This window comes from Furipterus horrens, unplaced genomic scaffold (assembly GCF_987537825.1).
Source record: "Furipterus horrens unplaced genomic scaffold, mFurHor1.1.pri manual_scaffold_7, whole genome shotgun sequence".
Lineage (NCBI taxonomy): Eukaryota > Metazoa > Chordata > Mammalia > Chiroptera > Furipteridae > Furipterus > Furipterus horrens.
This window is the reverse complement of record NW_028327177.1, coordinates 45,417,788-45,443,104: the sequence shown is the minus strand read 5'-3', so window position 1 is coordinate 45,443,104 and position 25,317 is coordinate 45,417,788. Positions and strand designations below refer to the sequence as shown.

Below are 25,317 nucleotides of genomic sequence, written 5' to 3'. Positions count from 1 at the left end.
GTATATGTTGCTTTTTATTTTAAGTTGACTCAAGTGAGTGTAAAAAGAAGGAGAAAGTTTAAAAAAATCAGTTAAAAACTAGAACTAACTTTCCCTGTAACCATTGCCCAAGTTTTAAGGGTAATTGAAATGCCATTTCCTCCAGGAAGCAAGTCTGGATTTCCTCACTTCATTACTTCTACTGTTCCCCAAAGCACTTTGACCATAGGTTTCATGTCCCATCAATTATACTTCAGCTGTGTTATGATTATTTTTATTCCTTTCTTGATTAGCCACGTGGAATCAGGGCCCACAATTTACTCGTCTCTGTGCCTGTCTCAGCCCCCACCCCCAAACCTCAGCATAGGGCTTTGCACACAGTTGGTGTTCAGTAAATGCTTTCCAACTTCTAAAAATGAATTAAATGTGCCTTATTAACAAAGCCCACAGCTCCTTTAGAAGTGCATTCAAATAAAAAGCCCTATTTCTAAGCTAAAATATTCTCATTTCATCCCTGTGCAAATATTTGTATGGGGACTGCATTAGAGCTACCTGAAAATAAGAAGTTATAATGGAAACAGTGACACAGCCTTAAGTGAGGCAACTGAAATAGGAACTACTTTAATACTTTTACTGAAATGTTCTCTGCTTGATAAAGTTCATTACCAGAATATCATCTTTAAAAGTGAAATGCATTCAGCTGAGCAGGTTTTTTCATTTTGTAAATAGATTTTTCCTTGCCTGAGCTCTCAGTATAAAGTACAAAATAGTCTTCCATAACATTAGAAAAATGTCACCTCATACACAAAGTTAAATTTTTAAAATAAAATAGATTTTTCTTCTTTAGCATTTTAAAGGTACAGTAGCACCTTCATATAGCAATCACACTGAACTGCATACTATATTAAGGGCTGAATCATCAGCCTGCAATTTGATATGTTCTAAAATGTGTTGAGATAACATATTAGAGCCGAGTACAAAGTCAAGTCCTGTGGGATGTCCTAAGGCTATAAAGTCACCGTCTTTTCAACATCATCCAACTTATTACTATGTTATATTTAAAATGATCCTGGCACTAATCTTTTTCTCACCTATTGAAAATGACATACAAAATTAGCTATATTCTAAATTTAAAACCCAAGTTCCAAATTTTTACATCACATCAAGTGAAAAATTATGCATGGCATATTCATTAAATTTTTTCCTTTTCCATTAATAAGTTCCTGACCAGTCTAGAGTTATTGTAGCCAAAGTTACCTTACAGAGTAAGTTTTGCCCCACTCTGAAAATCTCACATGTATTGGGTTTAGAGATCTCAATAAAATAAATGGTGTATCATCACTATTGCTTCTTGGCAAAGAAGTGATAGCAGAAATTGATCTTTGACCTTTAAGTTTTCAGCAAAGGAGTCATTTTTCCAAGAAATGGACATTCACTTATTTAGTAATCTCATTTTACAATAAGCACTGTATTTTAACCAAAATTTAGATACAACTTATAACCAAAATTTACAGGCAAGTTTATGAACCTTCCACCTCTCAGAAATATATCCTTTCTTCTCCACCCACCCACCCCCAGACCTTTTCTCGATTCCAAGTTACAGAAAGGCAATTGACCTCAGTAAAATTTTCCACTGGCTTACATTTTTTCTTTCTTTTCAAAGTACTCTTTAGGGGAAAAAAAAAGAAAGACAAACACTCTTCATATAACAAGTGCCATAAGAAAAATATGTTCTGGCAGACTTTTCCCAACTTGTAACTGAAAAGAATTTACATCATCCAAGTGTAAGTGCAAAGAGTAAAAGAAAGAAATCTCAAAATGGATTTTTGTACCACTTTCAAACTCTGAGACTAAGGGAACACAAGTGTTTCACTTCAGAAATGAATAACGAATGACTTCAGTACACATACACCTTTCTCTTTTTGGAAAAATTGCACATAAAAGAGCATTTTTTGGCACGGCTGACCAGCAGAGATATGGAGCTAAGCAGAGTCATGAATTCACTCACTCTGATATGCACACATGATACGCAATTAAAATCTCCATTCACATTCCTGCCGGGTTGTCAATCATGAGGAAAGCCTTTTTGACAACATTCAGCGAAGCGTACCAACTAACCGCTCAACAGGAACTTAAACAGTAACAGCTTTTGTTTCTAGCAAGAATAAATTTTTTTTTTTACCAAGATTAGGTTCAGTTTCTAAGAAATAATTATGCTCTGAATTTTAGGGCCTTTCATTAAAAATGAAAATGTGTCAGAAAGATTTCGTATGGCAATCCATGTGATTTAATATCTAGAAAATATGAGATATATAAAAAAATTCCAGCTTTTTAAACTGGAGGAATCTTTTTAACTTTTCCCGTTGAGAACAAGGAACAATGATCTTATAAAGCAGTTCATTGGGCAGAAATATGACGTTTCTAATTCATTCTGAAGTTTTTCACTAGGATTTAAAAACTTTTTAAAAATATCAGACTCTAATCTCACTTGAAAACTGACTGACCAGTTTATAAAGCAATGGAAAAAATGACTTTTTTTAATCATAAGAAGAATATTTACAATATATAGTTGATGCAGTATAGGATTGTACACCTGAAACCTATATAATTTTATTAACCAATGTCACCTCAATAAACTCAATAAAAAAGTATAAAGAAGAAAGAAAAAGAGAGGAATATTTAGCATGTCAGAAATACAGCATATATCAAACCTTTCAATTTATGGAGCTCTATAGAAAATATTATGCACATAAATTCTTTCCAGATGAACCCAGGAGGTACTCTGCTCATAACTTAGTTTCTGTTGAACATCTAATCAAAGACTGTGCCCTTCATAATAGCACATTAGTGTGCTTTAAAGTCATAAATCCCTAAAAACAGGGCACAGTAAAATTGAATATAGGATGCTTGTTAATCTGCTGCTGTGTCTGTTTTGAGCAACTAACCTTGGATTACAAATTTGAAACAAGTTACTACTATCAGATATTGAAATATTTGTCTTCTTCTTTATCATGCTCTGTAACTGAGAGAGCAGATGCATCCTGACCATTAGCAGTCATGACAAATTGCCTTGCTAATGAACGTTACACACTGAAAGTGCCATAACTGATTAAACTACAATTTCCCACTACCAGATAGAGAGAGAGCTGGGGACTCCAGCAGTGGGCAACTCTGATATTCTGCCAACAGGCCTTCAGGGCACAGTGTGATATTTAGAAAAACACTCTAAATTCCATATGAACATCTTCTAAAAGCCTATTGTATACAACAGGTTTTTAAAGGACATTAGATAAAACAGCTTAGGTTGTAGCTGATGAGCCATGAAAAATGGATGTCTTTTAACTATTTGGTATCCTTGCAAGTATGTGATGAAGAATATTCTGTGTGGGTTTTTCTCTCTCTCTCTTCTTCCCTTTCCCCTCCTCCAAGACATTGTGTGTGCTTTGCATTTCACATAAAATCTTTCTTTTGTCAGTTCCTTTGTTGGTGCAAAATTGGCAGCAGTTCAAATTCAAAGTACTCCTATTCATTTACTGACCAATGTCATGCTAGTTCACATCAGCCAGGAGCTAAGCTCTAAAAAACATAAAAGACTTGCTTCACCACTGAGGAATAATGTGTACATTTTTACAGAGCTTAAGCCTTAATGCTTTCCCTGAAACTAACAATACAGTATATCTTATCATTCCTTTTTCACAAGCAGGCAGCTGCTGAAACGCTTGCCACTTCAAAATATCAATTGCTTGCCAGAGTTTTCCTCAACACACCCTGTCAAACTCATGTATATTGTGCAATGAAAATGGTGCAGGACTGAAAGCTAGAAATTGTGTCAAATTCTGCTGTAAGGGTATGATGTGCAAAGAACAATGTATGACAACCGTAGAGACTACAAACAATGGCACTGGAGCCAGGGACTTCATAGATCACAACTGCGCCTGTACATATTTTAGTGTAGGCATTATATATTTAAAGCATGACAAATGTACCATTGTATGTTATGTGCAGCACAAATAGAAGCTCCACCCACTAGTTTGCCTTTTGCGTTTCTACTGATGATGGAAACAGTTGAGTTTCATTTCTTCCCATTCTCTTAAAACATATAAGAGTCTCCAATCATAAGGAAGAAGGCTCACATACAGGGTTATCAAAATGAGTAACAGAAAACAGGAGACAATAATACGAGATGAGAAAATAAGACCTTGTTCACTTAACATTTTGGCTTCTCTCTGAGCCCAGCAAAAGCAAGGATTACCGTAAACACTAAGCAAGGGTGTCAGGAGGACTACACTATACCACTATGCCTACAAATTGTTGTCTACCTAATTTTAATGCAGATAAGTGCTGGCATATTGATTTGCACGATTTTCTGGCAAAATTGAAATCCCACGTGAATATGTTCTTTGTGTGCAGAAAATGTGGTTTAAGAAGCTTTTACTATTATTGCTTTCCCATGCCCAAAGAACAATTAAGCAAATAATATTTCACTGCTGTATCAGGGTTATAAACAAAAACCAAGTCCTGTCTGTTTAGAATTTAAATATCCCTTCTCATTTCCTGATTTGCTCTGTTTACTCTGAATGACTCTGGTTACTGAAAAGTTGTGTTTCTTCCAAACACCACCTTAAATAACATGTAAAATCTGAAAACATTCTCAATTTGGGACAAACCTACTTAATTATCAAGCCATTTCTGGCTATCACAACCCTACATTAATTTAGTCAATGAGTGTGGAAATGGAAACATGTATGGGAGAAAATGTTGAATATATATTCATTTCCTCTATGACCTAGCTTAGGTAAGAAAATCTTTATCACACAAGCAGTCTGGAGTGGCATTAACTACTCTGAGGCTAAGGGAAATGCACAGATATGCTTTGAAAGTGTTAATAAATATTTTGGAAAGACCACAGGTGGTTTAGGTTCTGAGGGGTGCTGACCTTCAGTGTGTTTATTAGTGGGACAATGATGCACCATTAACACACAGTAGCTGCACCTGAACCGCTGCCATGAGTACAGGGTGGGACAAAAGTAGGTTTACAGTTGTGAGTATGCAAAACAGTTTATTCTTGTGTATTATTTATTGAATATTGTATTATTTTCCATGCGAACAACCGTAAACTTACTTTTGCCCAACCCTGTATAATAGCCTTTTATAGCTATCAAGGGAGTGAGGTAGGAGGCCTTTATTAACCATTAGATGAGTTTAGCATACTATGTGAACCTTAGTAGGCAAATTATCTCTTATTGAAGTGTGATGTTCATTATAACTAATTGTAAACATGATTTTTAAAACTTCCCAGTGAACGACTCAGTGTTTTACTACTATTCAGCTCATAATTGTCTGGTAATCAACGAAAACATCCTCTATTGCGGGACATACCGGAGCTGAATTTTAAAGGCAGACTGTGTCACTGAAAGTTGACTTTAAAATTATTTGGCATTACAAGTTCAGGGATATTAGCATACATGCAAACTTTCTCTAATTAAATAAAACTGTTCATGAACTAGAAAAGCTGCTTTAGAATTTTTCTTCCTCTTTATTTCCTAAGCAGTTCTTAAAAGATTAGTTTTGCAGTAAATTTTTGAGCATTACCTTGAAAAATAACAGCATAATTTATTTCAAAAAAGCTTAATTTGGGGAGAGAAAAGATTATCCCATTAGCCTTAGTAACTGAACATAGCACAGAGAGTCCATTATGAAGAGTCTTTTATGCCCTGGCAGAAAGTCATTAACATAAAATAAATCATTAGCTTTGATATTAAGCTTCTACTATCTGCAGGTTTCTATGATTAATGCTCATGACTGCATCTTTCAAATAATAAAATATACTTTTTTGTTGAAAGGTTATCCTGCCTCTTTATTATTAACATTTCTCTTTATACAATTGTTACTGGCATTTTTAGGTTCAGGAATATTGGCATAGGAAAGAATTGGGTTTTGCAATGGTATAAAGATACCAATGCATATTACACTTTACCCATCAGTTTTAAAAATTAGCCATTTAATTGAGTTAAAAGACCTAAAGAAATGAGTGGTACACAGATATGCTTTCAATGTAATTGGACTATCTTTCAGACCCAGTTGGTTCATTTGTTAATTAATCTTGCACGCTGTATTTCACATCTCTGACCCACATGTCACGGGAAGGTACAAAGGGGTGAGTTTGTTTCCCTGAGGTCAGGAACTACAAGAGGGCATTTCCCTCTGTAGCAGTTATGCTCAACTTTTATTTTATCTTCTTCCACTGCAAACCAGGCAACAGCTCCCATCAGTAGCATCTCTCATTAGGTGCATTGGCTCTCAATGTAGAGAGAGAAAAAGAGGCTCCCTGGGGTAGGGGGCTTATCAATATCTGAGGGAGGGAGATTACAGACTTATCTGCATTAAAATTAGGTACCTACACACACCCCATTTTTCCAAGTTCACCTTTGACCTTCTAGACAGCTTATCCCTTGCAGAAAGAATCACTAGTCTACAACTTTGGAAAACACATTTATTCTACTAGGGTAGCAGAAATAGAAGAAATTAGCTGAGAATGCAGTATTTTTCTACGGTGTACCATTATTTGAATTTTTGAACATCTTTCGCCACAGGATTTCAAAATAACCTACCTCTCTGTTGACTCCTTAATTCTCATAAGGCTTCTTGATAGACATATAAATAATTTCCTCTAGTGGGTACATGCAGGATTTGGACATAGATGGATTAAGGTTTTAGTGTCAGAATTTTTACCAGACATAGAACAAAGTCAGGCTTCTAAAGAGAAAGGGGAGGGAATCATATCCTTTCACAGGTCTATTTATTTTGCCTTACAAGTAAGTCAACACTGCTCTAAGAGACTTCAGTTTTTACCTCAAATCTTCAACAAAAAGAAATCCTTTCTAAGCCCTGGGTGGTGTGGCTCAGTGGATTGAGCACCCGCCTGTAAACCAAGTGTCACTGGTTTGATTTCCAGTCAGGACACATGCCTAGGTTGTACACCAGGACCCCAGTTGAGGGCGCACGAGAGGCAACCACACATTGATGCTTCCCTCCCTCTCTTTCTCCTTTCCCTTCTCTCTAAAAACAAACAAATAAATGAAATAAAATAATTTTTTTTAAAAAAGGAGTCCTTTCTTGAGAAAGACCTATGGTTTTCCCCAGAAATATCTAGTTCTTCAGTCTTCTTTACTAGGTAACAATATGCCCTATTAAAGCCCCACTATGGTCAAAAGCATCTTCTCCTGTAAAACACAGCAACATTTTTCAAAACAAGTAGTAATGAGGCATTCCTACTAGTCAATTCTTACCATGATTTCTATTATTATTCCCATATATATTGATAGATTTTTCCATTTATGATAAATTCTCATGTATTTTTGGCTGGAAATATACCCAGGACCATGAGAAACACATTAACACACACACACACACACACACACACACACACACACACACACACACACCCTATTTCTCTGGCTAGGTCACCCCCGGATAGGGTCTTAAAGACTTTAATCTAAAGACACTTTATGCAGATGTTGACACTGCCACTACTGTGGGTCAGATACATATGAATTGTAAGTCTACACAGCCTCTCAAAATACTTTATATTTTCTTGGGCATTAGTAAAACTTGTTATAAACCAGCCATAGCCTTAGTTTAATTAGGAGTCCTTTTAAGACAGTTTCATAAAAGCACATAATTCAAGAATGAAAAACCACAAATACTTGGCTAAAGAAGAACCATTTAAAAATCCAAAGTGAAAAATGGACAAAGAGAAAAGCACTATTAGTGACATCGTTTTTATGACCTTTATTATAAATATGTCGATACTAATTTTTCATGAGCAAAATGGAAATTTAAAGATAGTTTTCAAAAGTTAACTTTAAAATTTTTAACCAAGAAAAGCAAAGTTGCTTGAAGAGGTCTGGGAAAGTATTGGTATGTCTTGGCATGAAAGAGGAGGTTTTTTTTTCTTCTTCTGTCATTAGCATTCCTCTGGTATTTTCTGCTGTACCATCAACATCCAAGTACAGAGCAATATAATGTTCCCATTTTCAAAATAATGCTATAGGGCCAAACATGTTACAACCAGGAAAAGCTCATGCAGGTTAATGTGAATGACATGTCTCAAAGTATTATGGAAGAACTGCTATAATTAACAGTCTATTGGCACTTCCATTATAAACCACATTTCTAAGCAGTTTATAACTCAACTGTTTTTAATGAGAAATTGCTCTTCAGGATGAAACTTGGCATGGATGGCTTAAAACAAACAAACAAAAAAATCCTAAATTCATTAGGGCAGATGTTAGCTGAATAATCTTGGCATTCCAGTTTTCCTAGTGGACAGTCCATTTAATACAATTTGCTATCTACTGCTGTTCCTATCAACCAATAGAGACCACAGATATCTGACTCTGAAAAGCACACCTTCAAAGAAAAAGATCCATTGAAAATAGATCAATAACACCAAAGAGGAAATAAATGAAAGAAATTAACTCTAAAATTAGTAAAAGTAAATATTCCCACATTGAAATTTTGTTTGAATTCAATTGAAATAAACAAGGTGGCTTTCAAGCATTTAGATGAAATGCTTCTTGCAGGCAAAAACTATAATTACGATTCTTGGAGCCACAGTATTTATTAAGTATGGTGTATTACAATCTTGTTTTTACTTCAATGTACACATTTTAGATTCTTTGATTTGATTAAATACAATGTAAGTTTTATCTTAAACAACTGATTACATTTTAACATGTAATTGATAGTGTTTAATCAAGGCATGATAATGTCACTTCATTTTTATTAGGATATGAGATAAATATTCTACTTTATGACTTCCCAGAACCCTTGAGATTCACATTCAGGTAGCTAAAATGTAGGATAATAAGTATCTGAAATTGATCAGCTAAGTAAGTTCTATATGTCCACTATTCCCATCTTAGTTATCTCTACATATTCTGATGAGAACACAGAAGTAGGTTAACCCTTACTAAGGGTTACTCTAATTGTAACTTACCTAACTTACTGTATGCCAGCTAAAGATCAGGTGATCACAGTCTCACCTTCATAGTATTTTAGTGTCTAAATAAAGATTTCTCACTAATAAGGGATGTTCAAGGACCTGTTTCCAAGCTCTATGTAAACTGTATATAAAATGCGGGGAAATAATAAGAGATTTGAAAGATCTGCCATAGTTATTTTTCCCCTCAGCATCAGATCTGTGTTCTTGGTATGTTATTGTATGACCTATGCCATTCATTCCGATAGGGGAATTGGGGGAAAGGAGAACAGCCCAATACAGGATTTTGAAAAGTGGATATAGGCCTGAGAACTGGAAGATACCAATTTCCTTAACCAGAAATAAGGTCAGGTACAGGAGGAAGAATGGATTTGATCACATGATTATGATAACAATTTATGGTCAGCAGAAAAAAAGAGTATGGCGGCCAAGATAAACACAATGGTGAGTCAAGGACCTGAGGAAAGGGAAGAGATTTCGGAGTAGAGAGCACAGACCTCCCAGGGGCAGATTAAGATTCTGGAAGAGAAAAGCAAGGGGGGTGGTTGTTCCAGGGTTGGGGGTGTCTGGGAAGGGGAAGAGGAGGAGGGGGGAAGAGGCACCTGGCATAAGGACAGACTTACTGCTGGGCAGGGATCAGTCAGGGCAGGAAAGCTCACCCCTGGCTGAAAAATATCCACATGGTCTTTTCAACTTTCTAGTATCCTAACCAAATGTTGGAAAGCACTAGAATAAATCATTTTCCCAGCTAAATAAAATGTCCCACTACAGTTCTCTAAGTTACCCCTTTCCTGAATTGAGCCCATTTAAAAAAAAAAGTATGCTGACAAGAAATAGCCCCACATACCAAAACCAACATTTGATACCCCATTTTGGTACCCAAAAAGCCATTGTTAAATCGGGAACTTTCCCTACTTCTTCTAGTTTCAGGTGTCTTACTTCTTTCCTCTCTTCTTATGTCCTTTGCAATTGCAATCACATCACTTAAAAAATTTTATAATAAGCAGTAGATTAAATAATATTTAAACATTAGTTTAGTTTTTCTAACTAAGCAAAATATCAAAATGCTCCTTGATAACATCATTCAGTGACTTTTAAAACATATGATAAACTGGAAGATTAGACCATCTTAAAATAACATTATATCTCTCCAAAGCCCATAATTATCATTTTTGCATAATTATTTATGATTGAAATTTGCAACACTGAAATATACAACCAAGTCAAGATAGCTACATTTGAGGTTTTTGTATGATGTCTGATTCAGTGGCCAAAGCCATATGATTGTTTGGTTTATACTTTCTTGCCTATAAATTTATTTAAAACATATTTAAAGACCTAAAAACTTATGAAAGATGCCAGCTAATAAAACTCACAAGGGAGTTTTAATTATACTAATGATGTCCAAAGTATCAACTATGAATCTCCTAAAGTTCTAGAAGTTATGGAGGTGGATAAGAAACTAATCAAGCATGAAACACTAAATTGCTTATAACCCTCCCCTTCCTCCTCCTCCCATTCTCACTTGTTTTCTTACATTTATTAATTAAAGTAGAAATAATGACTCCATTCTGATGTGCCTTGTAAATTCTGTGTTTTATATATGATGAGTTTTGCCACATGAAAGTACATTACATAATACTCTAAACATAAAAATAAGCTCAAAGGAGATTTTGCAGAGATGATAATGAATCTCGTTTTTCTCAAAAGTTATCAGATGTCTAATGTTAGCCCTGACATTTTAATGCAGAGTTCATCACAAATAAGTCCTTCCTCTGATGTTTATATGAAAAGATTATACACAGTCCTTCCTCATTTCAATGATGAAAGCCCAATATACCAAATGCCCATTATTCTTTATATATAGCTAGTCTTAAGCGTGGGTTTGTGTTTTGGACCTCCCTGTGTCTAAATGAACCAAAGAAAGATTCAGGACCTGATTCTACAAAAGCAACCACTGAGAACAGTAAAGACCATTATTTCCTCTCCCACTGCTGGCAGAGGTCAGCATCCCTGTCATTAGCCATGTCATAACATAATTGTATTACTACTCCTTATGTGGGCAGATACTGAGCAATAACTGAACACATGACATCATTGCAAAAATGAAAAAGTGCCATTTCTTTGTCCCAATTTAGCATAAAATCAGTGAAAACAATCTTCAGAAATGACACTGCACTAAGAAACTGAAAGGAACTGTTATTACTCGGTAGGTATATATTTAAACTGATGCTCTGACATCCGCGACTAGACAAAAAATGGGACTGTATTTTACTACTGAACTCCCATTGTGAGCCCCTATAATAGTTTCTTTTTGTAACATTCAGTTCAATTAAGGGATACAATGTTACTTAAAATGGTCTTAATTAGATGAAACACCACTGTGGTGCCCACATCTCAATGTGTGACATATTAACATGCTATAAGTTGCAAGAGGTGAAGACTGTGACTTCTAGCCTCCATGCTTCTGTCCGGTCTATGAGCTACACTGCGTTTCAAAGGCTGACCTATATACAGCAACATGCTATCCATTATGGCTGTTTGTGTAAGAGATTCCTTGCACAGTTGCCATAACCAACATCATTGTCATTGTTCTCACTTTTCTCCCGCAATGGGCTATGTGAAAATGGAGGCCAGTTGCACGGTTCCACAAAACTCCTCCTACAGAGTTTATTAACTGAAAAAATATAAATGGTATTTTAGCAATCTATAGAGCAGCAGTACTAGAAAGTGTTAGCAGAGTAAAACCATCACATTTGAGTTTAGAAAAGCTTCAGGAAGAGGATATTCATTTTCTCTATTAGGGTCTCTTCTGACATTGAAAAAGTGGGAGTGGGGAAACTCTAGTTACAACAGCATGATACTGAAGCACAGAGAGGTGCTTAGTTCTCTGGGATTTAGCACACCAACTTTAAGTGTTGACAGATTTAAAATAAGGATAATTAGTAATTTATGATCTTATCACTCTATTAAAAACAAGTAACCTGACAAAGTGACTGTTTCTTGTAATGAACCACATACTCATTGCATATCTGAAAGAGACAGGGTTTACACTGCAGTCTCGTCTCTTTTAAGGAAGTCTGTCTCAACTTGTTTTTTACTAAATGTAGACACAGATTTCTTATTTCATCTCTTCAAAACTTCTGCCAGTCCTTCAGATCCCTGCAAATCCACTGGGTGATTGCAAAAATGAAGCTAGTTGACTATATTTTAAGCCATTAAAAATGTGGAGCTGGATAGAAATTTTGTACTAATGATAATCATGATGGAGTATGAAACACTAGCGCCTGGGCTTTTGGGGGCCTAGAGAACCTATTCTGGACATTTAATAAAATCTGGCTCAGTAACAAATATATTTGATAGACTGCTACACAGAGAAGAGCAGGAGAAAATGTCCTGCAAGAAACATTTCCATGATGTCTCTTCCTACTTTGACAAGTACATCTTATGACTTTACATCTTTAAAAATCCATTATTCCCTGGATAAGTTAAGTAGACTTGCAACTAGTCCATAGAAAGGGTGGCTAATTTGCATTTTAAAAGAACAGTTTGCTCCTCACACACCGGTGACTTAAAAAGAACTTCAGTGAGCTGGTAAAGAAATTCTGAAGACTTTCTAAATTAATATATTCAATTCACAGCACAACTCACTAAAATTATTTAAAGCATTTAATTGGGAAATGATTTAATATATTGAAGTAATTCTTGATTTTCCAAAGCATTTAGCTTTTAAATTAAATTTGACCCTACTATCTCAAGAAGTACAACTGAAACGTGTATCCAAGTCATTACCCTCTTTTTGGAGCCTAAAACCACTGATAAATTTAATAAGATGTGCACAGTTTCATTGCCAAAATGGTTCTGATCTTCTGGTTCAGTACTACTGTGGAATATGTCTTTATTATCCAAGATAGGACTGCTACTTTATTATTATTTTTATTAGTACTAGTAATAGCGCCATAGCAAAATAAAATGTTACAAACACAAAATGCTTGCTTATAAAGGGAAAACTGATTTTAGAATAAAAGAACTGTATCCAACTAATTATGAAACTTTAGCACAGAAACTTCTCTTGCCAAAGTTACCCGTGCCTTTCAACTTGCCTGGAGCTGAAGGTTTCCCTGTGTGATGAAAAGCCTATCTGCCTTCACGAGACTAGATTTTCCTTGTTTCAAACTTGCTGAAACATCATCAGCACACAGCTCATCCCTGTTACTGGGTCTCGCACTATACACAGCATTTAGGAGCTTCTCCACGGGGGTGATATCTGTGGTTCACTTAACTCACAGCTGTGTGTGTGTGTGTGTGTGTGTGTGTGTGTGTGTGTGTGTGTGTGTGTGTGTCCCAACTGACCAAGACACGGGGCTACAGGTCAGTTTTGTGGTGGGAGCCTGGGGCTGAGGATGCAGCGCGCTAAATACCTCTGTTCTGTATCAAGTAAAAACGCTGTTTGATGATGACTCGCCACCGGGCAAATGTTAGGGAGTCCCAACGATTTATCCAGTGGAATTCACTGGGGGGCCAAAAGGAAATTCCTTGCTGGGGCTGTATGAGGCAGGTTTACCACCAAGAGGGAGCTGGGCATCTAAATCGCTTGCCCGGTCTTTCAGAGAACTCAATTCTCCCCGCCTACGTTGACCCGGTGGTAGAGCTTAGACACGTCCGACTAGCCCAAGGCAGGGATGGCCTTGGCCCTGCGTTGCGCTAAGGGGGCCGGTCCCCACGCGTCCTCCCTCTCGGGGCTGAGAGTTCAAAAAGCCCCAAGAATAACCTCTTCCACAAGTACCCCCTGACTGTTCTATCCTTGGGACGAGTGGAGCTCCGCAGTAGCTCCGGCGGGCGCCCCCACTCCGGGCCACCCGCTGGGTCAGCCTCGCCCGGGTGCCCCGCGGCCTTGGCGCCTGGGGTCAAGGGGCTATGGGTATAGCCCAGCCTGGGATCCTACTCCAGCCCTGTGAAGCGTGCTGGAGCTTTGGACGTGAATGTGAAGCGCTCGCCCGGCTCCTAACAAACTTGCAATTTCCGCGCGCACACCCCAACCAAACCGGAGCTGTACCCCGGGAGACCCGGCTTCCCCGCTGCGCCCCGGCCCGCAGACTGGAGTCCGAACACGGGGCTCGGCCACTAGAACGGGTCTGTGAAAACAAAAGAGTTGTGGAGCAATTTTCCCCGCGGGGGGCGGAGGCGTCTCCCAGGTCCCGCACCCCGACTCCCGGCTGCTCCCCTGGCAACTAATCCCGAGCAGGGAAGCGGTGCCACGAGCCCCTGCTGCCTGAAAGAGGGAGGGAGGTAAGGAGAAGGGAAACTGGAAAATAAACTGAATTCTCTCAGTCTCTGCCTTGGTTCCCGGACACCAGACACACCCCCAAAGTATACCGCGGGTTTCTCCTAATTTTTTTAAACGCCCCCCGGCAAACCTAGGCAGGAATCCTTAGTCGTGAACAGCAGGAAGGAAAGAATCCGAGCAAATCGTGTCACTTTCCGCACCACCGCGGTGTTTCACAAACCCCGGAGCCGCTCCACAATATTTACTACCCAAGCGCACGTAGGGCTGCAACGGGTTGGGAGCCGAGCGCGCCCAGGACTGGCCTCCGCCGAGCACCCGGGCCGCCGGGCTGGCCCGGCCGCCGCCGCCCCCCTCCCGGGATCAAGCAGCGAGAACACGGTGGAAACAAAAGCAGAGCGTTCACCTTGTTGCAATAGTAGGGGTCCAGGCAGGGAGAAGGTCCCAGACAGGGAGAGTCGGGCGCAGCGGCGGGCTGGGCTGGAGGTGGATAAAATCTTACGTCCATTTCACTCTCACATCAAGCAACTCCTTTTCTTTTCCTCTTTTAAAAAAGTGTTCAGCAAAACAAGCTTAGACGGAACGGAGAGAGGTGTCTGGACTCAGGAGTAAAAGAAACACCTTCCTTCCCTCACATCCGTTTGCGGTTTGTTTAAGAAGAAGAGAAAAAAAAAAGAGAGAGAGAGAGAGAGAAAGAAAAAAAAGAGGGGGCAAAAGCGCTCAACTCTCCCCCAAGCCGCGGCGCGCACCCGTCCGCGCCGAGCGCGCAGCCAGCTCCGCAGCCGCCTCCCGGCCCCGCCGCCACCACCGCCGCTGCCGCCGGGCAGGTAACTTCATGCGCTCATTGTCCCCCCGCCCGCCCCCCCATCCCCGCCTCCCTCGCCCCTAGCCGCCGGGCACACGCACTTGCGCTCGGGCTCTAGGTACTGGGCGTTTTATTGGAGTCTGTGAGTTGCTCTGCTTTTACTTTATTTTTTCATCTTGGAGGCCTGGGATGACGGGGAGAAATAAAGAGGGGGACAGGGCGTGAGGGGTGGTGAACGCTCCAGGCCGGGCGGGTTACGGTGCGCGCAGGACACGGGCTGCTCCAGGCCCAGCGACTGCTGCTCAGGCCGGAGGCTGGAGGAGGGAGGAGCGGTGAAGCAGGAGGGAAGCGCGCCCGGGCCCGGGACGAGGCACCGGGACCCCAGGGAGCCTCCGCTGTGCGGGAGCCGCGCTACTCCGGGTAGCGCGTGTTACACAAAGGGGCTGGCGAGCCCGAGCCACCGGCGGCCGCGGGGCACCACCGGGAGCGCGCAGCAAGGGGGCGCTGTGGCGCACCCCGCCCCGCAGCCCCGCAGCCCCGCCCCCGGGCCCGCCCCGACCCCACCACGGTCCCACCGCCCCCTGTACAGCCGCACCACTTCCTTTCCTCCGTCCTCTACCTCCCGGTCTGCGGCTTTCCCTACCCAGTCTCCGCATCCCCATCTCTACTCCCAGTTCTTGGGAAGGTAACTATTCCTCACAGCGATGTTCTCGGGGACCGGGAGACCGCAGAGAGCGCGAACCCTCTGTGTGCTGTGAGTGGGCTTCTGTCTCACGGACCCGAACGGACCTCATGGTGTGGATGGGCTATAAAAGTCGTCCCCCTTCTGTTGCTCACTGCTGCCTCCAGCCCTCACCTCCTGGTGATATGTATCCCTCTGGAGGGTTGCGAGGGCTAAGGATGCCCTAAGGACTCGCAAAAGACCACAGGGGTTACTCAAATAATATAAATAGGGAACAATTATCAGCCCACACGATAAGGCTAGAGGGGAAACACGTGGGCTTGCTAGTTGCAGATTATGGGGTTCTTGTCTTTTAATAGTTGTAAGCCCAGTGATGCTCTTAGAAGTGCACGGATGACCTAGAAAAAGCCTCCCATTTCTCTGGTTGGTAAGTGGGACGAGGAAATCACCAATAACATTTTCCCGCCTTACCACAAACCCCGAAACTTTCAATTTCATGTCTCCACGTGGCTGGAAAAGTTTGGCGTACCTTGGCCGCTGTCCAACAGATGGTATTGCCGGGGCTCTGTCCTTGGTGGAAGGTCCAAGCAGGAGTGTGTAATGTTACCTTCTCAGGAAGGAGCAGCCACACATACTAGGGCCCAAGACCCTGCAAAAGAGCCTGGAAATACTTCATCTGTTCCACTTGTTTCTGGCACCAGGAAGATACTAGTAACATTTTAGCACTCCGCACAACCTTCTAGTGTACGTTGATTACCAAATGCTCTGCAACTTTCCCACAACTATATTATTGCTTCCTCTGCATTTGAGAGCAGAGATCTGGAAGAAAATCCATGAAAACGGTTTAAAAATATGATCAGATTAACATGTTTGGGTGTCTATACATGGCTCCTTTAGGTACCTTTTGTTAAGCATTGCTTTCTACTCCTTATATCATTTGTCTCTTAAGCCAGTGTTTGTTTTTTTCTCATCCTTTCATCATTTTTATAAATAGCAAAAATCTGGCTTTCTATCTCAAGATTAACACAGTGAAGACTGGTGTAGGAAAGAGAACAATGAAAAAAAATTCCTCCATATTTAAAGGTCCTTCAAGGCACGAAATGAAGTAAAAGTAAATAGAAAATATGTTTGCCCTCTGATAAAGTTCTTTACAATTTAAATGAAGCTTTCTGGTTTGTAATTTCAGTGTTCAAAATTTCAGTTGTAGATGCTAAAATGTGCCTGTATGTATCTCCTTCCACAATTAAAAAAGAAACCCTTTTAGGTTAAAATTAAATATTTTTAAGATTAAATTTCTGTCATCAATCCAGCATTTATTGCCTACATATTACATCGTTTCAAAATTCAATTTAAAAGAACTCCGTTAAAATCCATAATTGCTTTCTATTTGATGGTCTTGTGAACATCAGGAAGATGAAATGGTTTGGAGTGGGGAGTGGGGGAGAGCAATATCATTATCAACATCTTGACACCTGGGGGAAGATAATGACATCTCCACTTTGCTCCACAGACCTTCCACTTTTCTCTGTCTTAAGGAAAGCCCAAATGCATGGGACCTGGGTGTGCCTCTAGTTAATCAAGGGCCTGGTTACTTCCATGGACAGTGCATAGACTCAAAGCGATGTGTTTGAGCATTGAATGCTGTGATGGGTGGAAGTGTATCTGTTGATTTAAAAAGCTCTTAACTCCAGTCACTCATACATGGAGAGGAGACCATGAAGGTCAATTCATGGTGGGGATGAAAATGGAGTTATTGGTCTATCATGCTTGTGTAGTGAAGTCTCCATAAAAATCCCAAAAGTACTAGGGTCAGAGAACATCCAGATTGGTGAACACATTGAGGTGCTGAAATAATGATGGTCCTGAAGAGGGTGTGGAAGCTCAGTGCCCTTTTCTATATATCTTGCCCTAAGCATCTCTTTTACCTGGATGCTCATCTATATCCTTTATCAAGTCCTTTTATAATAAATTAACAAACAGTACATAAACTCTTTTCCTGAGTTCTGTGAACCACTCAAGCAAGTTAATCAAACCCAAGGAGAAGGTATTGGGAAACTCTGATTTGGTCAATTGGTCAGAAGCATAGGTGACAACCTAGACTTGTGATTGATCTCTTGAAGGCTGGAGGGGGGGGTAGTTTGTGCATCTGATACTCTTTCCATGGAACCCAACTCAGATGGCAATGTAAGCATTAATTAAAAACAAAAACAAAAACAAATGTTTACGTCATAGAGAGTAGAGCACAAAGCCCATCTCAGTGTAAATATGAAGAAAAAAACTTTCATTATAACGCTCCACCCAAGGCCTATCATATATTGAATGAATGTACTATTAAGAAAAACTTGGAGGAGATTGAATAGCTAAACCTCTGAATAAATATTATTAATTTGGAGGAGAAAACAGTAATTACTTGTCAATTTCTAGGACATTCAACTTTATATCATGGCTAAGTTTACTCATGTATTTGTTCACTAATTCATTCATTTGTACGTTATTCAACAAAGACAGAAGAACAGAGCAAAGCACTATGCTATATGTTGTGTATAGGTTGACATATGAAAACAAATTAAAAGTTTCTGCTTTACCTGGCTGCTGTGGCTCAGTGGATTGAGTGTCGGCCTGCGAACCAAGTGTCGCTGGTTCAATTCCCAGTCAGGCCACATGGCTAGGTTGCACGCCAGGTCCCCAGTTGGCACATGAGAGGCAACCACACATTGATGTTTCTCTCCCTCTCTTTCCCCTTTCACATCTCTCTAAAAACAGATAAACAAAATAAAAATAAAGTAATCTTGTTAAAAAATAAATTAAAAAAAAAGAGTTTCTGCTTTAGTAGATGTGTTTATAATCTTCCAGATCAGTATTTCCAACTTTAACTGGTCAGTGGAGTCTTCCTAGATGCTTTGAAAAATACTCATTCCAGTGTTGTACCCGCAAAGATTCTGATTTAATTCATTTGGAATTAGGGTCTGGGCACAGGGATTTTTCAAAGTTCTCTAGTGGTTTTAACTTTCAGGAAAGATGGTGAAATACTGGACTAAAAGGATAGATAAGATGGGCACAAATGGAATACTAAAAGCAGGAAATTTTAGTAAATAAAATTTACAGGCTGGGTTGATATTTTGTGTCGACTTTCCCAGGGGGGCATCAAGGGTCACCAGTCCCAGAACACTGTCATCTGCACTGCCCTGTTAGAGATTGAGTGTGGCAATCTACCCAGTTACTCTAACTAAACATAAATGAATTGTTCTGTACATCTAGATTACAGTCTGGTCATCTGAACTAGGAACTTGATAAACTGGAATTAGCAGAAAATGTATATCCATGAACAAAACATCTCCCTACTAATATTGATGTAATAATTTACGAAATGTCTACATCCTAGACCTGCTCCTGATTTTTTTACATTTAATTTTACTGTCTCATTTAGTTTTACAAATTACATTGGAAACCCTAACCAGTAATTACAAACCGCACTTAGAGTTTGGTTTTGTTCCCTCAACATTACTTGTCTTCATTTTAATTATAGTTTCATAATTGTTGTGTTTCAAATTTGAGATTGTTTTCATTGCCCACATTTTATGTTTATTGACTCTTTGTACTATGTAGTAAGTCCCAAGTCATGTAGTAACACCTGCAAGTTACATACAGAATGTGTTACTTTAGGGAAAATATCCCCTAGACATTTAATCCTACCCATGATTTATGAGTCTTATAAAAATTATTTAACAACAACAACAAAAAAAGGGTCTATTTTAGGAGCAGTTTTGGTTAGATTTTTGAGCTAGTTTTTCTTGAAGGGTATAAGTCCTCTACATATTGACTATGGAAATGAAACATCATTTAGAGGGATTTATTTTGAAATGCCAAAATTAAAACTAAAGTCAAAACATGCCATATTTTATAACTAAATTAATATTTAGTCATTCGCTGGCCTCCTCTTGAATATGAGCTTTCCAGTGATAGCTGATGCGTCAATCTCTCCTGTAGAATAAAGCCTCATTTAAAAAAAAATTCCACCCATTTGACACAGCATACGGGCTACCTTACATTACAAGGCATCTTGTTATTTGTGTGTTTACAGGTTTACCTTCCTAACAAGATCATAGGATGAAATAGCTATGTTTGTTTTCTTAGAACTTAACCAACACTGAGTCCTTCGCATTCTAAAGGTTCGAGAAACATCATTAATGGTTTTGATGAGAAATGTTTACTCTTCTTTCAATTTACCAGTTAGAATTTACTGTTGTCCAGAGTCATTCAATATTTTTCTCAACTTACTTAAATAGAAAATAGAATGTTATGCACTACATAAGATGATGCAATGGGAGAACACAGAGCACTGAAATTTATTTCCTCGGGAGACTAGTGAGAAATTACTAGATTGTAAGTTTTCCAACCAGAAAATGAAGGATTTCAGAATGATGAGGGAAGTTTGAAGGAAGTGATGTAGGGTCCACAGATACCTCACATGATACTACATGACTCATAAAATGCAATCTTTTTAACATAATATGAGGAGTGTGTCATGCTTGTACCTCTCACCATTGAGTGTGGTATAGTACTTTGATCTTCAACAATATTCAACATTTGTGGCATAATAGCTGTAATAGGACTATTCAGTTATTTTACATGGCAACAATCCAGTCATCTCTCATCAAGATAAACTGTGAGGACAAATCCTTTCAAAATCAGAATTAGTTTCTTGTAGAAGAGCGAGGCACAATTATCCCTTAAATAGGAGCAGCTGCAACATGGTCTCGGCCTGGACTGTAGCAGTGAAGTGTTTTTCCAAAGCAATTAAATGGATTTTTTAATGCAAACATATTCTATAAAAAGTCAATTGGAAAAAAAAAGTAAATTGGAAGGTGAGTAGGTGTGGAATTGCTGAGATTGTTACAGAAACAAGGGTGTCCAAAAACAAACCCCAGAGTTTGCAGCTGGGGGATGGGGAAAAGGAAGCAGCTTTTAAGATGCCTTTGCATGCCTGGGGCTAGTTGCTAGTGTCTTTGTTATGCAAAATGGCTTTGATACTTCCAAGGCCCAAGAAGATGGGAGGAGTCTTGAACTGTGGGATGGTACGGAAGGAACCTACAGAGCCTGCATAGGGTTCTGTGAATGGTCAGAACTGGTTGCAACACCCATGCATCAGAGGACGCAGTCAGGGATATATAAGCAGCTGCGGACATTTTATCTGGGGGGCTCTCTCACTCTCCCGCTCTCTGGCTCTCTCACTTGCTCTTGCTCTCTCACTTGCTCTTGCTCTCTCCCTCCATGTGGTTTGGAGGAGGGGATTCTCCAGGTTGCTCTCTCGTGCGCGCCCGCACTCCCTCCATGTGGCTTGGGAAAGGGGCCTTCTCCATGCACTTTTGAGAAGCTAGGTTCTCCATGCAGATTAAAGAAGCTGAGTTCTCCATGCGGTTTTGAGAAGGAGAGGAGATCCACTCGGTTTGCAGGAAGAAGGCAGTTTACAAGGAGGCTGAAAATCCACGCAGTTTTGCATTAAAAGCTGGAGGACACCACAGCGCAGAAAGGACTTCCCCAATCAGAATTGAGTGATTAGCAGCTATTGGTAAAGCTGAACTGTGCCTAAGAAGTAGGGAAACGGTGTTTCCGACTTTTCTAAGGCTGGCCTGGTTTGGTAGGGGGAGGCAGAACTATGTGTTTGTGAGTATTTTAAAGAACATAAGACTCAACAGCAGAAATCCACAAATAATCTAAATCTATTTAACTGTTAAACAGTTCTTTTTCTTTTCACTTAACTCTGGTACTGAGAGTTGTAATTCTGGCAGTGGGCAATCGAGCCCCTAACTAAATGGCCTGTGGGTTCTGTTTCTGTTTCAATCGGAGCAGCCCAGAGGTTCTATTACAAGATGAAAGGGACAGTAGTTTTGCTTATAGAGTTAATATTTCTGCCTGAGTAAATGCTTTTTTTTTTTTTTTTTTTTTTTTTTTTTGGTGAAAATGGGTAATCAAGGCTTGTACTTTCCAGAGAAACAGGGCCCAAAAGGGAACTAGAGTAATAAAAAGAACATTCTGGTTTACTTGTACACTCCATGTCTTATTTTGAACTGTGTTCATAGCTATGTTTTGTTATTGTTTTCCAAAAAAGATACAGTGAGTCAACAGCAATGCTTCAATTTAAACAGGGAAGATAACACTTGGGTGGAAAAAATATAAATATAACTCATAGGACTTATACTAGTCAGTGCCTATGTCCAAAAAGAGACAAAGAGCGATGGGAACTTTGTTTTTTACCACAAAGATGATTAAAGGGTTGGAAAATAAGACCTTTAAGAAAGATTAAAGGACTTGTCTAGAGAGGGCAATACAGAGAATCAATGTAATATCTTCAAATCGTGTTATCTCAAGAGTTCTTTCATAAACAAGGAGAGAGCACCTCCACCAAAGATAGGATGTGAGGAAATGGATGTAATACTAGAGCACTGAGATTTAGTCACACTTAGAAAGCATTTCCCCCACAATCTTTAATGCAGTGCCAAGGAAAGTGTGGGCTCTCCGTGGACCTAATTTTAAGATCTCTTACACCCAATGAAAATTTGTCAAGTTAACCGTGCACCCGCTGACACCACCCGACTTCTTGAAATACACCTTCTTTATATGTAAATGATCAAGTGGGCAGAGAGTTTGAACTTACCTCTAATTATCTAAAGCACTTCTGTGCTCATGTATTTTAGATAGCAGAAAGCGAAGTTCATCCAGACAGTGAACCAAGATGTCTCTTGTGCTTTGAAATCTAAGAATATTTTTAATATTATATTTTGTTTCTGAGCATTTTCAAGGAATTTGGTTACAAAGAAAAATAGCAAACATTTGGCTTTGCAGGAAAAAAATGTCAAGAAATTATATAAACTAAAGATTGAAATATTTGAAAACCTAATGCTACTTTAAAATTAAAAAAAACAAAAACAAAGATACTCTCAAACAATGGGAATGGCCTTTTAGGATGATCTCAGAGCCAGAGATGAAAGACTAGGCATCCCCCTGCTTCACAATGGAGGAAGAAAGAGAGGGAGAGAAGCTTCAATGTTTGGCTGCCTCTCAATAACCCACAACTGGGAATCGGGCATGTAACCTGACTGGGAATCGAACCAGCGATCTTTTGGTTCTCAGACCTGCACATAATCCACTGAGCCACACCAACCAGGGTTACTGTGGTATATTTTAATGTGTAGCCTTTATGCCACTGATTCAAAAATCACACATTTTTATGACAGACTCTTCAAGGTCTCATTCAGGCTGATAGTTGCAGTGAATTCCCATTTCTTCCATGAAATCTTCCAGCATTGATGAGGTAAGTGACTCTTTGCTCTCACCCTGCCCTGTTTCCACATGTAGTTCCTGCTCTCCACCCTGATTAGGTACTCACTGCTTCCTTCCACTATAAATCCACTTATGCTTGACCTTTACATAATGCAATTACCTATCTATCTATGTATTGCTTTAATGTTTCCATTTTGTTCCTAAGGGCGGTCCAACCGTATTAACATGTTTGATGATGATTATAAGCTCCTAGATCAGAGAAGGAAAACTCTGACTCCAAAAAACCTCCGCTGCCTTGCGGCATACCTCTTCAGGGGAAAGGCTAAGGGAGTAAACCCCGACAGAAAATCCGGAGCCGGAGTCCCTAAGGCGGTTTGACGTTGTAGTCAGCACCGGCAACTCCTGCGGCGCACCTGAAGCCAAGCTGTATTGACTCCATCTTTCCCTTGGACCCTTCAGCTGCGAAGAGAGGAGGGGTCTGCTGCATGGGCAACAGCAGACCCTCCATATCACCCTGCCCAGGCTCTGTAGCTTCAGCTTCACTGGAGAGGACACTCCAGCGTCATCGCAAGATGTCGATTCAACACGGGAGGAGACAGATACCGTGTCACTCCTGAGTCGGACTGCACAGCCATTCTCGGCGGTGCAGATAGACTCTTAAGAAGCTACACCATCGTCTCTCGAGACGGACGGCTGCCGACGATAAGCTCCTAGAAGGAGTGGACAGAATTTCTTTACATTGAACTGATGATCCCTTTATCTCAATTCCTTTAAAAGTGCTCTTTGCAAGAAGACAACTTAGCATACTTTTCCTTGTTCTCAGAAAGAGTTAATTGAGGAAGCTACTGGTAAAGATTCAAGATGTCATAATATGTAAACACTTTTACTTCACTAAGACAGGTTGGAAAAGTTACAATAGTATTAGGTTCTCTGTGTTGCCTCATCTGTGTTATATAATGGCCGAATATCACTTAATTAAGGAAACCATTGCTAAAGGCCGTCTATGTGTTAGGTGCCCTAAGTAACAATATATGTTAGCTCTTGTTGCTCTTACCCCCTTGTCCCTTTGGCTATTGGAGGTTTATATATTTATGTTTACTGTGTAGCCTCTGTAAGCATTTCCAATCTCTAAAACACATCAGTCAGAGAACAGAGAAAACAGCATTTAAACAGAGAGAAGAGCATGAACAAAGCCAAAAAGACTTTCAAGACAAAGAAAAGTTTCAGAACCAGAAGAAGCAATTGTGTATTTTCTGTAGTTTTTAGGGTGCCTAGGTGGGATAGCAGCAGTGATGGTAGGCACAGAGAGAGTACTGAAACTGTGTCTAACTAAGAGCAGCAACTTTATCTGGCAGAGTTTGGGGAATCTTGAAGGACTTTAATATAGGACATGACTTTGATCTATTTGTATTACAATACTATATGGACCATGGAGTTTTAATGTACTCTTTAATTTTAATCCTTACTCTATCACAGTGAGGACTCCATAGGCTATTGCAAGAGTTCATTACTAAAAGAGAAAGCAGATACTCCTTTTTCTATGATTTTGTTAATCTGCCATATTACTACCTGTGGTATATACATAAATTCAGAAAAATATTAAACTGCATGTGTGACCCTCCATAATCTATCTCTCCAGCCTCATATTTTGCCATTCTTACAATCTCCCTCCCCTCAGCCCCAATCTCTACATTTTAAGTTACAGCAAGTACCAGGCTGTTTGCATAGGACCACAGCCCCTTAATCTCAGTTCTGAGATTCTTTAGCTCTGAAAACATAGTTTTTTCATGACACATTTGGTAGCAATATTTAGAAACAACATTTAATCTAAACTTACAAGAGTCTCTTTATAGAATGTATTGATCCTACTCAGTGAATATTCATATGCTTTGCTTCTGAAATGTACTGGTTTTGATTTTGGGGTGCTTTTCTAAATCCTGCATCAGAGGAATATTCAGGAGAAAGCAAAAGTAGGTGTACATTTGTTTTTATGGAAAAAGAAATGCAGGTTATGATTACTACAATAGATTTATTAACTCAAAAGATTGTCACAATGGCACAGTGCACTTATTTTTGCCCACCCCTGTATGTAATATATGGTATAAGCTTTCAAAAATTCAAAAATTGTTAATTTCCAACATATTTTCCCTGTAGGGTCTCACATAAGGGATTATGGACCTGTACTTGTAGTAACTTACATACCCTATGATTTCTTCTGAAGCAAATGCATCAAGGAATAATTTATCTACAATAAAGTCTACTAATTTTTAAAGGACAATTTA

The 25,317-nt window shown here is 39.5% G+C and overlaps 1 protein-coding gene across 2 annotated transcripts in view; it reads right to left on the bottom strand.

Moving 5' to 3' along the window:
• The window catches only part of TOX (thymocyte selection associated high mobility group box), a 318,751-nt gene extending 303,679 nt beyond the window's left edge, over positions 1-15,072 (bottom strand). For both annotated transcript variants that reach the window (XM_090283657.1, XM_090283658.1), the window contains exon 1: positions 14,674-15,072. In XM_090283657.1, the coding sequence (XP_090139783.1) occupies positions 14,674-14,775 (102 nt within the window). In that variant the 5' untranslated portion in view covers positions 14,776-15,072. The remainder of the gene's footprint in view (positions 1-14,673) is intronic.
• Between the last annotated feature and the right edge of the window lie 10,245 nt (positions 15,073-25,317).